The sequence below is a fragment of the Dromaius novaehollandiae genome, chromosome 1, assembly GCF_036370855.1.
Source record: "Dromaius novaehollandiae isolate bDroNov1 chromosome 1, bDroNov1.hap1, whole genome shotgun sequence".
NCBI classification, from domain to species: domain Eukaryota; kingdom Metazoa; phylum Chordata; class Aves; order Casuariiformes; family Dromaiidae; genus Dromaius; species Dromaius novaehollandiae.
The window spans coordinates 206,899,646-206,913,622 of NC_088098.1; the positions used below are offsets into that span (position 1 = coordinate 206,899,646).

The 13,977-nt window shown below is 38.3% G+C and overlaps 1 protein-coding gene across 1 annotated transcript in view; it reads left to right on the plus strand.

Moving 5' to 3' along the window:
* The window catches only part of SESN3 (sestrin 3), a 47,510-nt gene extending 34,631 nt beyond the window's left edge, over positions 1-12,879 (plus strand). The window contains exons 7-10 of the mRNA XM_026109134.2: positions 354-469; positions 3,171-3,361; positions 3,732-3,876; positions 4,674-12,879. Of these exons, the coding sequence (XP_025964919.1) occupies positions 354-469; positions 3,171-3,361; positions 3,732-3,876; positions 4,674-4,760 (539 nt within the window). The 3' untranslated portion in view covers positions 4,761-12,879. The remainder of the gene's footprint in view (positions 1-353; positions 470-3,170; positions 3,362-3,731; positions 3,877-4,673) is intronic.
* Positions 12,880-13,977: the final 1,098 nt, after the last annotated feature.

A 13,977-nucleotide genomic window follows, 5' to 3' on the forward strand; every position in this document is an offset into this window, starting at 1 on the left:
TTCCTTGTCCTAGCATAATGGCTTTACTAATGGGACGCATCTTGCCCAAGTTAAGATATCTAGCCTCCCTCAGAAGTCAACAGAGAGAAAAGCATATCTCCAGACAGTAGTTCAACCCGTGTTTCCCCATTTCCTAGAACGACCTGAGATGTCTGCTTTAGCTGATGTTTCAGTGGCTCAGTGGAAAGGATGAATCCCGTACAAGCAGATGGGTTAAGTGAAATGCAGATTAAGTGAAATTTTTCCTTCCTTCATTCCATTCTCTTCCTTTGCAAAACTCTTCAAATCATTCCCTAGTCCTTTAGTAGAGTGGTAGTATTACTGCTGACTTCCACTTTGCTGTTTTTTCACAGCATTTGATGATGAAATAGTTTCTACAGATGTCTCCCGCTATATTGAAGATCCTGGGTTTGGGTACAAAGACTTTGCAAGGCGAGGAGAAGAGCATCTGCCAACATTCAGAGCTCAGGTAGTGTTTCTTTAAAATACATTCACTCAAAGGATAATACATATTTCCTTACTGGACAAATAGTGTAAAGTAGTTTTAGTGGAACATGTTTGTCGCATGCACTTTTTCTTGCCATGGTACATTAAATAATTCGCAGGCTTCTACAAATCTATGAGAGATGGGTCTTCTGCTATTTGTAGGCACAAAAGGATATATTTAGCTTTTGGTTTTACTTCAAATATTAAAGGAATTAGTGGGAAAACTGTAAAGCATATCAGTAGATCTGGAATACAAGTGAAAGCTAGGAAAGGAAGAATTTATTTTCCTTTTCTCCAAATAGAAAAATTCTACTGGACAAACACTTCATTTCTGACATATTTTCAAGTATTCCCTGCCCAGCGGTTATCAATAAACAGATGTATATATGTTTGTGAGAGTGATTTGGTGGCTGTTGTTTTCATATATGCACCAAATCACTGAGCTTTGAATGTCTGAAAAGAAAACGAGTACTTAAATAGGATTACTGTTTGGCTACGTGTGAAAAAACAAATATATATGTGTGTGTGTGTGTGTGTGTGTGTATATATATATTTAGTGTGTTGAAAGAACTGCCCTTTTGTCTATATATTGCCCAACATATTGGGGCCTTTAACCATGGCTAGACTCATAAACGTCTTCATGATATAAATAATAGCACTCAGGTTCTAGGTGGTCCTGTACCAGGTTGTAGAATAGATTAATCAGCAGTCTAGTAATGAATTGCAGGCAATGGAAGAAATCTTGCATCAAATCAGAAAACTTCCAGGAAAAAAAAAAAGTAGGTGCAGGAAAACTCCATAGTCAGAAGATTTATCTAAGACTGAAAAATAAAGAACCCATGATCACTTTCAGGAAATGTATTTAGCTATATAGCAGACTTTGCTGATCTGGATGATTTATTTTGCGGTCTTTATATGAGCCTGAAGTAGGTGGATATTGCCAAAAGAATAAGGCAAAGTCAGTGCCTATAAATCAAACATACTGCTTAACTACTTAGGAATAACAGCCTCCTATGGAAAAAAGCTCTACTGAAGTTGAAACTGTAACTAAAATGTCTCTGCTCTTAATTACATAGGACAGCTTCTGGCCTACTTTCAAAGGAGTCACCCTAAAAATTTAACTTTATTAGTATGTCCTTCTCTCAGCAGTTGGATGTATATACCTGCAGCTTACCAAATGCTCTATTAATGCTATTCAAATTACAGTAGCATCCCAAAACCCTGTAATAAATCAAATCTTTGGTCTGGATAAAACATCTTTATCTCTGTGGGTTTAAACTCGGTAATAGAACAAGATATTCAACAAACAGCAGAATTAAAAAAAATTTTTTTTTCCTTTTTTGCGGTTAGTATGGATCAACTGCTGTTAGTCAACTGTGCTTCCCCCCCCCCCCCGAGGCTTCTGGTTTTCACAGCCTGATACCCTAAAGAGTCCTAATTAGTATTTTTTCTACTTGAAGCAAACAAGCAAACCCCACCCACTCCTGTCCAACAGCATTTGAGAACCATGACAAAATGCTGTAAAGCACCATCTCAGATGAAGGTGCCAAATTAAAAAACAAAAAAATATACATGATCCGTAGAACCTGTCACACACCTGGCACTGCAGCCTGGCTCCTGGCAACTTCACTATTTACGTTTTGGGAACGCAAAATTCTGTTTCTGCTCCGACCTAGATCGTGTCTACACTGGGCAGCTTGCATAATAAGATTCACATGTTAGAAATCCCCTGAGGCTTCAGGATGAGAAGCTCAGTTCGGTTGGCTGAACGTCGGTGTCCAGGGCCTTTTGTGATACCCTACGTTGTCCTAGACATCTGTACGGAGCTAGTAGATATAGAAGATGTCTCACAAGTCTTATGGCCTTCTGGACTGGCAGCTAGAGGCCAAACATGGGACATTTCAAATGGCACAGAATGCTTTTGTTTAGGCAGCTGAATATTGTCCTGCATACTCTCCCCTACATCCTAGTCAGGGGTTCAGTCAAATAGATGTGCTCTAACATGAGTCTACAAGGGGCCTTGCCTAGCAGTACTTTTTGAAAACAGCCAGACATAGCAGGAAGTGGAGACGATGCCCTCGGCTGTAAAGAGGGCATGTGATTGAATGACTGAACACTTGCCAAGGAAGTGGGCAAACTAACATGTTGCCTATAACCACAGCATGGAAAATGGTTATATACTGTTCTGAAGCAGGGTAATTCTCCTCTGTTGTTGATACTGTGCCCCCACTTTTCAAAGAATTCACTTTCCTGATGTGAGCAAGCGTGGTTCTACCCTAGCAAGCCAGGTGCTTGTCTAAGACCAAAGCAACCTGGATTTTAATACCTTGTTCCAGGACTTTTTAAACTTAACAGGCCCATTCCAGTTAGGATGACACTGGTCAGAGTGACACGGCAGACAGTGGCAAGTTGCCTCAACACCTCAAGAACAAGGGTGTTTTCTTTCTCCTCGTGTATCCTGTAGGCTAATGGTATCCAAACTGAAAGTGAGGTGCAGCGATGTGACGTTTATTGCCAGGAAGCCTGGCCGAATGGAGCAGGTGATACAGATGGAGGATTCAAAATGCAGATTTTCTGAAGAGAATAAAATTCTAACAGACAACAGCAACTATTAAGCTGTAGAGAGGACCAAATACGGACCTCACTTCACCTGTATATTTTTTTATTTCTTTCTGCTTCTGCAGGACTATACTTGGGAAAATCATGGCTTTTCCCTTGTAAACAGGCTTTATTCTGATATTGGGCATCTCCTCGATGAGAAGTTTCGGATGGTCTATAACCTCACGTATAACACTATGGCAACACATGAAGATGTTGATACAACTATGCTAAGAAGAGCTTTATTTAACTATGTCCACTGTATGTATGGAATCAGGTATGGAACAAAATGTGCTGGCTAAGGAGTGCATTTTAAAGTGTGTAAACACAGAAAGAAAAACTAACCACGTGAAAAGCATTACTTTAGAATCCAGGTGTTAAAGTGGAGATGGTATCTCAGTCTGCAAGTTAGAGTGGCTTTGCTGGTGTGTTATTCATAAAGCATTTGATATCAGTGAAGAAAATTATTATGAATCAGGATAGAAGTTATTACAGAAATGTCTTCTCAGAAGCCGGTCTGTATTGTCTGTTAGCAGGTTCTGTTCTAGCATTTATACTATATGCTTCAATACCAGAACTTAATATGCTGCAAAAGACTATGCTTTTAAAGACCTGTGTCCGTCAAAGTGATTGCCTCTGTTATTTAGGTATGATGACTATGATTATGGAGAAGTTAATCAGTTACTTGAACGCAGCCTGAAAGTTTACATAAAGACAGTGACCTGCTACCCAGAGAGAACTACCAAGCGCATGTATGATAGTTACTGGCGTCAGTTCAAGCACTCGGAGAAGGTATGTACTTTATAGCTAAACTGACTTCATGGAGATGCCAATGTATTTTAAAAATGAAAATACAGTGACTTCTAAAAATGTATCTGTCAAACTAATTGTTTTAACCAGAGAAATAAATGAGATTAATTCAATGAGTGTTAAATGTTTTTAAAAGTTTTAGAAGAATACTTCCTAGTAGACTGGAAATACTGTTGGTCCTTCTCTTTATTTTGAGTGACTTCTCCAGAAAATTGAACTGACATCTGTAAGAGAAAAGTGTATGAACTTGGGAATGCAGAAATGGTCAACCATGCCAATACTTTCGATTTGGGGACAAAAAGAGTTTATTTCATATATATAGTCCTTTGTGGTGTTTTTTCATCAATAAACAATGTCAGTGTATCTACAAATATCTAAGTGAAATGCTTGCTGACAAGAGTTCAGTGCTTGTATGCCTTCTAGCATATCTGGCAGATGAACTGTTCCTTATACTGTGCAGTATGGTGTTGGTAGTAAACAAAACAAAAATACCATTCATTAAGAATTTGTACCATTAGGATACAAAATTGCTTTATTGGGACTTCTCAGATGGAAAATTGTTTAAAGCGATAGTTAAGGATAGTTACTTGGAGTCCTAAAATATTGTCTAATACTAGATAGCTAATTCTAAAAGCACTTGGAGCCTTGCAGCAGAGTACAGCGAGAAGAGACCTAATTTCTTGCAGTGATAACTTACTAAAAGTTAAAAATTTTAGCATAAATGAATAAATGATGATGAACTCAAAGGCGAACTAAATGGCTGACTTAATTTTTCACAGGTTCACGTAAATCTACTTCTAATGGAAGCTCGTATGCAAGCAGAACTTCTGTATGCCCTTCGTGCCATAACTCGTCACTTAACCTGAAGCATTCACTGGGAGGGAGTAAAGGAATTTTTACTGAGTATGTAAAGACCTTTTGAAATAGATACACGCCAAAAGTTGTTTGTGATGTAGCATCAGGTTATTCAATTCTCTAGTGTCAAAGTTTAGCCGTGTTTCTTGACGGCTGTAATGTGCAATGACGTGTTTTATTTTCTTGATGCTTAACATTACTAATGATAACAAAAATAACACTGAGGAGCACTACTCTACATTGTTTCCAGTTGGATTTCTGCACAGTGGTCAGAATCCTGTTTTTATTATATTCAATTCTAGCGCTTTGTTCTTTAAGCACTGGAATAAAGTGCTTAGAGACTTATTTTCCAAGCAATCATTTTTCAAATTAGTGGAATCCAGCAGAAGATCTGTTTTGAATGTTCTGAGAACTTACCACCGAGTCATAACTCTGATAGAGATGCATGTGCTGTGTTAAATTGAATTGCCCACTGGATTCATCTGTGTCTCCTGGAGACTGCTTGCCAGTCACTGTCTTACTACAGCAATTGAAGGTGATGTGAAATGTGGATGCAAACATTGACCACACTTTAATGTGAAATTAATCATGATAAATTCTACGGCATGCTACTGAAGTACAAAACTCATCTGTTTTATCTTGTCTCTTCCCAAGAGAAGAGGCTTCACAATTTACCATTTCAGCTAAACGTACTGTGTTTCAATCATGTATAATCTTGTTTTACTGACAGTCACCCTCAGTTGTCTTTACAGTATCCATGCTCATCACATGTTGCAATTTGTTTAGTTGGCACCTGTAAAGTTAATACTCAGACTGACCAAAAATAGGGTTGTGGGGTTTTTTGCACTCTCTTCTTTCTCAATGTTTTAACTAAGGAAAGTAAAGGAAGGCTAGCATATCTGTTCTTTCATATTGGATGTATAGAAATTTATTTCCCATAACTTTTTCATAGCATGAAATTTTAATATTCAAAGTTTAAAAAGTTTCTATGCATTAGTGTGAGTGAACAAATGAAAAGTGCAATATTTAAAAAGAAGCAAGCTTTTTTCCCTATCATCATGTCACTGCTAAAGTGTCCTTCTTAAATAGCCATAAAGAAATTTTGAAACCAAATTTCTTTATTGTCTAAGGCCTAGCAGTTTTGGATTTAGCTTTTGTGGCTTAAGACAACCTGATACTGAGATGCCAAAGCATCCCCAAAACAAAGCATTCTTGGACAACTGATAATATTGGGGAAGGGAAGAAATAAGCTGCCAAAAATGTCACAATTTTGTGCTGTTTTCTGTTGCTTCTGTCAAATTCGTAAGAGCACAAAATGTTGATATTTATAGCTTTATTTTGTATTGCATTTAATGAACCAGTGAAGTGCCTAAAGAGATGCTTAAACTTGCCCAGTAGGATGCAAGTTGTCACTGCTTAAACTTTTGTCTGTTGGTTTGGGCTTTTCATTTTACTTTGAGGAGGGTGACCATTTTTTCTGTCACATACATTCAAAACTAGCCGGATAGATTTATTTCTAATGGTCTGTTGAATTGTGGAAGATGATAGAGGATTTTTTTTCCATTGACAATTGCAGAATAGTTTTTAAAAAATGATAATATTATCAGCCATATTTTAACACTTTTCATTGACAAAATCATGGACCAGTATGCTACTAAAATTAGTTTTCTCTCTACTTATCCTGATACCTTGCTGTGACTTTGCATGTTGTTTTTTTTTTCATTTTGTCTGTCTGTTCCAGATTGGAAAACTAAATGATTGTACACTTTTTCTGCACTTTCAGACTGCAGACTCTGTGCATGAAAAACTTTTGAGGAAGAAGTCAGTAACTTTTTACAAACTTTAACATTAGCTATTTAGAGAACTACCCATTAGACAGCATCAGAATCTCTTCTAGCGAGAGCTTTGCATAAAACATCAGATTTATTTATCTTTGCAGTTAGCTGTATAAGATTTCTCAGGAGCGTTGAGATGCCGATACATATGAACTTAGCTTTCTAAGTTCTTATAACCCCTTTTCCTTCCTCTTGTAACTGTAGTGGCCACACCTAATAGTTTTTGTGCATAAAATGGTTCTCCTGAAAGAACTTTTCATGCAATAGTTTTGCTTTTTTTTAAGGGATGGGAACTGTACAGTGCTACTTTAAATTCCCTTATTATGAAGAGTCACGTAGTTCTCAAGAAGCACAGTTGAGCTTTGGAAAGGAGGTGAAACTAGATTTAGGTAACTAATATGACCACTTAGTTTCCCTTCAAAAATGCAGAGACTTTTAGAGTAGATAGAGTTTTATGTTTGGAAACATGAGTGCCTTCACTTTTTTCCTTATGAAATATACTTGCCAGCTCAAATGCCTTCTGAGCAAAGTACATGAATAGATTTGAAATATAGAAACCATAAATGGATTGCTTCATAAAACTTGTAGTAAATCAGTAATTTTTTTTAAGATGCCATATTGAGTCAAGTATGGCCTGCAAGACATTCCATCATAGGAAATGTCATTTTACAAGTAGTTTGCTATAACTTTTTTTTTTTAATACACAATGTAAACTTGAAACTTCTGAAAGTGCTTTCCAGGTGGCTTTTTTTTTTTTCCTTCGAAATATTGCATTTACGATGTAACAATTTATAGCCTAGTTTTTATACTGAAAATTATGATTTTTAATAGATGTTTGTTCAGAATAGGTGTTTAAAGTCATACAGCTATTCCATATGTCTTACTCACACTTTAGGCTCACATTGTGCCAAATTTTAATGTGCAAGTGTTCTTGAATTTTGTAGGGGGCGGGTTAAAAGCACTCATGAATGTGAATCCTCACACTTTGTTCATTAATACTGTTCTTAAGAGTACCATAATCATTGGATACTCTCCCTCTGTGTTCCTTTATTGGGATTTATTTTTACCAGCGTTAATGTTAGTCCACAAAATCCCAGCCGTGACCAGTGTAAAACAAAGCGTACAGTCTCCTGTCTACTGAAGAGAAAGCTTGTTAGGTATCAGTGAACTAGCCATCACAGGACATGCTGTAAGTAGGGAACAGAGCTTGTGAGCATGGACAGCTTGCTAACCTTGCAGAATCATGCTAAAATGTGTGTTCTGATGGAGTACATTCTCTCTGAAATTGTTGCATTTTTTTTTTGGTAATGAAGAGAAGTGACAAAAATACAAATTGGAGAAAGCATTTACATTCCCCAGAATACAACGCCTGCAGCTGGACATCACAAGAGTGTCATCATACAAGAATAGAAACCATTTTACACTAAGGTAGAATTTGTGCAAATAGCTATTAAAACTAGCGTTGTGGTATCCTATCAGAATTTTGGTGAACTGAGGATGGATTTCTTTTTAATACTTCACCAAGACTGATCTGAAGCATGTATACTTTGTCCTAAAGCCTTCATTAAAATGAGAAGAATGTACTTTAAGCTTTAAAAATGAAAGAATTGCCACTATCAGCCCTTCCTATGTTTTAAAAAACTTTAGGGGCAGGGGAAATCAGTGATTATAAATAGTTATAAATGTGGGTCTCTATAAATTTCTAATAGTTTAGAACTGAACAAAAAGGAAAACATTTTGCTTCTCTGTTACTTCATAAGAGGTCAAAGCACCAGATCCTTCAAAGTATTTTTGTTCATAGCAGTGCTGATAGATGATTTAATGGGATTTGGAAAAAGCAGCTAGTTGCCTAAATTTCAAAGGAAATTTAAGCAGCTAGGCACTGAGCAAAATCCTGCAAGGTGCCCACTTGCATTTTGAGTCATATTTTTAAAGATACTTAATCATCTAAATTCAACAGAATAAAATCAGTTTCCATAGAGATTATAGGAATAATATGTTGCAGATCCATGTGATTTGCAGCAATTATTAATGAAATGGGTTGTTTTGGGGCCTTAATATATAATTAGAAAAATCTTTCCAAAAGAAGTTAAACTGTAAGCTGCTACTCTTGCAGAACAGGTTCTCAGTGTTTCTCATGCATGTGTGTTTTTCATGAAGACATGCATTTCACGCTTACGCTTAAGAGTTTGGACTCTATTTTAGAAGAGCTGGATTATTTAACCTCTACTTGGAGAAAAGATTTATTGGCATCAGCAAGTGTATAGTTTGTGCCAGGTCTTCAGATTTTTGGCCAGAAGGATATATTCCAAATCTTCTTGATTTCAACTGATGTGCTTTCAGTTACTTTCCTTAGAGGTTCAGATCCTTTTCTCATAAATAAGGAGTGAAGTTGCAGAAGATGGGGGGTGGGGAGTTTCTTTGTAAATGAATTTTCCCCAAGCAGATCTGAATATACAACTGTTAGAATTGGCTTGCTTTTAGCAATCAATCCAAGAGCTGGACAAAAGTGTCAGTTTTCACAATCCAAAATTCAGATTTATCCTGCCTAATGTCCCCCAGCATGTATGTGTGTCTGAAGAGATGCACCCACCAGCTTCTTCACCTTTGGAAAGTGTAGATGAAACTTCTTATCCCCAACTGAAAATTAATTTAGCATTCCAAACCTACTGCATAGATCACAGGTGTGGAAGATGGAAAGAACACAGTAGTATGAGGAAAAATTAGGGCCGTCTTGAACAGTGTTAATTTATCTGCTAGAGGAAGTTTCCTTGACATGTAGTCATAATGCTGCTCCCCCAGCACACAACAGGGCTCCCTTGCAGATGTTGAATCCTTCTGCTCCTCGTTAGGGGCATAAATTGTCATTTTACATTGCCACCACCACCACTCCCTGCATGAAGTGCTTCCTGTTTTTCCAACCTCCGAGCCTTAACCTTGTAAAATAATTTAAAGTTCCCATGTTACCGTTCTTTATTGAGTTCATAGGATCATTCTTATGTTCAGAAACACTTAATTCCAGTATTAAGTTATTTCTGGACAGGAAAATTCTAAATCTTCGTTTGAAAGTGTGGTACTTAGTGCGTACTTAGAGTATTTAAGTAGTACTTGCTAGTAGCGTATCATATTCCATCTCTGAAATTACAATAAAAATCCAGTGAATCCACTAAGAAAATGCTTTCTTTGGCAAAATTTCCCTTGCTTGAGAGCATTTTAGCCGTGCAAGTTTCTTTTAGGGAATCTCACAGGAGATTATGAGATACTCTCTTGCAGTGTGGATGGGAGTAATGTGGATGTTAATGGGGTTGTTCTGGGTGGTTCCTCAGACTCCTCGCAGGGGGACGGGCTGCAAATGGCCTTTAGAACAAACTGATTTGGGTTTTGTGTTCGTGGGTAGATCCAAATGGAAAATTTATAGTGATTGCTGGAGACATGGACACGTTTTGGTGTTCTTATCCATACCTAATACTGTAAAACTCATGGATTTTAATGAAAACAGAATCTGAATTCTGCCCTTGTTCTTGACAGTAGTTAGAGTCAGTATTTAAAATGCCAATGAATAGATTAAATGGGGGCTTAAGCAGGCAGCAACTCACCCTGTCAGCATCTGAAAATAAAAATAACGGGACACAAGCAGCATAAGGGGAAATCAACATTTTTGTCAGCTAAAATAGTTTCACTAATGTGTCCAAAAGGTATTTCTGTGTATAGGGGAGGCAGTAGAAAAACAACTTCTTCCAAGATTTCCAGTGAGTTTCTGTATCATAAAAGATGAGACTGAGTCGCTATGGAAAACCTTTCCCTTTTATTATTCTGTGGATGTAGAAGGGCGAGTGTAACATTTCATTTTTGGCTGAGTAAAACGTGCTGCTGTTGAATTGCATTTTCTCACCTCCATCCACTCTTTGAAAGGAGTTCTGAAACAAAATAGACGAATTACCAGTGTGTCTCCAGCTCGCAGCCGGGGAGACGACGATGGCAGCACAAACGCTCAGAGTCTAAAACTTGATCCACTGTTTCTCATTTGCCACTTCATGCCCATGTTGTGCCACCAGATTTAAACCCAGCCTTCCTTTTTACTTCCCTCCCGCCTCGCATGCTGCGGGAATGGGTGGCCATAGAAATGGGCTGCTGGTATTGACAGGAGATGCAGCTACTCGAACGTCTAAGGCAAGGAGTTTTTCCTTTGAAAAAAGTTAGGCTACAGTCTTTGGACTCTGTGGGGAAATGTAGTCACAAATATTTCATGATTGTGACCAGAACTGGATATAAACTGTAGCTTAAAAAATAGGAATTTTGTGAACTTGAAATCTCTCAGTTTTACCCTTTCTCTTTTTGCTGGAAAGCTACATAATGAATGTATATGCTTTATATTTTTATCTGACATAACTGAAATTCAGACTGCCAACTTCTTGTTTTGTATTAGCCTTTTTTTTTTAAAGTTTGTGAGCAATATATGTAGCATGCTGTGAACGTCTGTTTTGATCCTTATAGTTACTCTTTAATTCATCAGTATTAACACCAGTTCTTTTTTGTGTTTTCTTTGGTACTTTGTATCCAGTGTAATCAGAAGCTGTGATAGGCTTTGCAGTCCTGTGCTTTGTTACTGTAAACACTTTGATTTATATGAAGCAGGTGACTGTGGGCCAATGTGAGGCAGACAGTGTGACCTTACATGACTGCCACTTTTCAATCTCTTGTACTATGTATAGTTTTAAGTAGAATAAGCTTTTTAACAGAATATTGATGCGGTTTATGATTCACACAGGCTGCAACTGTCTGATGTGTGAGAGTCTTTGTATTTATAGTTGTTGGGTTGTGTTTTTATTTTTTTTTTAATTCATAAAGTAGCGAACTTGATAAACATAGCCACTTTAAACTGCTCTTGCTAAACAGACCGTGCTGTAGATAAAATACCACTGTATATATGGGGAGGATTACTGGCAATTAGGGAGGCCTCTCTAGACTGTGGATGTGCTGAGCCCCTTTCTAGGAAAAGTATGGTGAAATGTGTAAGGTCCAAGCAGCAAGACTGCAATACGTTTGGTCACATCTGGGCCAAAATGCTGTGAAGGCCATGGCTTAAAGTGTGTTTTAACCCTTCTCGCCTGCAAGCGAGCCATTTGTTGCCCTCCTCAGTACAGTAATACAGTCAGTGCATGTGGTACCGGGGTTTCATGGAAGCATTGGATAGAGTGGAGGGAAAATGGACATACAGCCCAGCGCTTGGACTGGCCTGCTTGGCGGGAAACGTGGGCACAGTACTTCTGCAGCTGATAGATCCCAAGCCTCTCTTAAGTACAAAAATTAGCATTTGATTTGATGTCTAAAAAGCCTTGCTTGTGAGGGGTAAAGAGCAGTGTTTGCTCCCCATTGACGTGACTTCTCCAAAGATGGTTATGGGTCTAAGCCTCGTTAACCTAAGGCTGGATAGTGACGTAAGGATCTGTCTGGAGTAAAGGGCAGTGATTTGTTGATCCCAGGAGGGAAATTGTTTTGTTTCCAATTGCAACTCTCATCTCCCACCTCTGGAGAGGGAGTAAACTGTACCAAATCCCTGCCTTGCAGCTGTGAGCTTCTTGCTTTGTACTGTCACAGCTGCATGGGTATTTTGGGATGGAGGATTAATGACAAAGCTCTGATCCTGCTACTCTCCCACCACCACCAGTGAGGTGGGGGAAGCATAACAGCTCTGAAAGTCCCACGTTGCCTACCGCGTTGCTACCTACGAGATGACAGCTGGCACAGGCAGTCGGGGCACTTCCCTTGCATTGCCTCTAGGGCCACCATGTACCCAGAGCTCCAGTGGGGTCCTGTGCTTTTGCAGGTGGTTTGCCTGCTAGGTGAGTCAGCCGCTAGGAGCTAACTGTGGGATTTCACAGCAGCTTCTATCATTTTTTTTCTGTTGTTTTTGCTTTTATTCTTTGCCTTTTTTTTTTTTTTTTTTTTTTTTTTTTTTTTTGGTGGGGAACAGACTGACCTAGTGGGATCCATTTTTTGTTGTGTGACTTTTTTTTTAGTTTTTAAGTTACCCGACTTGAATTTATCTGAACAGATGCAGAAGGAACTTTTTTGTGAGTTAAGAGACAAAAATGCATTTTTAAACAAAGGAATCGTGTATTAACATTTTAACAGCAATTCATAAATCTGCACTTTTTATGAGGTTTTGAAAATTCTATTTATAGGTACGGAACAATGGGGTTTGTTTAAAACTGTATCGCATTTATACTTGCTGAAATTACTTTCATTGTTATCAGTAGGAATTTCATTGGTTAAATAAAATTGATAAAACCTGTCTCTTGTTTCATGCATTATTTGACATGTGCTCAGGAATACTTGTTTGCAACAAGATGTATTCAGGTCTGGAAAGAGTTCCAGTCCTGTAAGTGTCCTTGCCCTCCGCTCAGATGTCCTGATTTTTAATCCAGTTCTATTTCTATAGGACCTGTGAACACAGGTCCTAAAAAATATGTAACACTTGCTGAAGATGGTGTCTTTCAAATATGCAATTGTTAGTGATTGGGGATGGGGATGGGCATCTTTGCTCTTGATATGGGGAGACAGTCCTTCTTCATTTCTGATAGTCCATAGATAGAGGAGGAGAGATCATCTTTTATTGGACAAGAAGCTTGCCTGCTCAAAAATTAAAGTAGTAAAAAATAGCCCTTGACCTTCAGTTGTCCAAAATAAGCCCTTTTTTGAGGAAGGTCCACCCTAAGTGGCCAGAAGGAGTGGATGTTTCAGACCTACTGTGCTCCAGACACCAAACATCCTTCCCTAGGCACAGGATCTGTGTTACCATGGAGCATGTAAAATGGATTTGGGGTTTTCCTTACCTCTCAATTGCTGTTCTTTAATACTGATTGGTAGAGAAACCTTAATTTCAAATACAACCTGTTTGTTTGGACAAATCTGGAGCTAAAAGCCATAGTTGTTGGGGCGCACCAGGGAGCTGCTCCCTCCCTCTTCCAGTAAGCTTTGAGCAAGCCTCAAATCAGCAGTGCCTGCCATATGTAAGAGCCATAAAACCATGAAAGAAATGCAAAGGAGAAAAACCAACATGTGCCAAATGTGCTGGCTCCTGGCAATGAAAAGCTTATCCAGCAGCTGAATTGCTCACACCACCTTTTTTTCCCCCGCAAAGTCCTGCTGTTTATCCAATACAGACCACAGGGAGAGGCAGCTTATTGTTAAAGGATCATCAAAGGGTTTTCTCCAGGGTGAGTCACACTTCTCCCCTCAAAAGACTCAAAAATATTTAACACAAACTGTGTATCTAGAGGTATTTTTGGTGTATTTTATGTTGCAGCTGCTGAAATTCGGTTGGTCTGTCATCACCTCACCATGCCTAGAAGCTTTTTCGTTTCCATTTCTGCCTCACTTAACTGGAAAA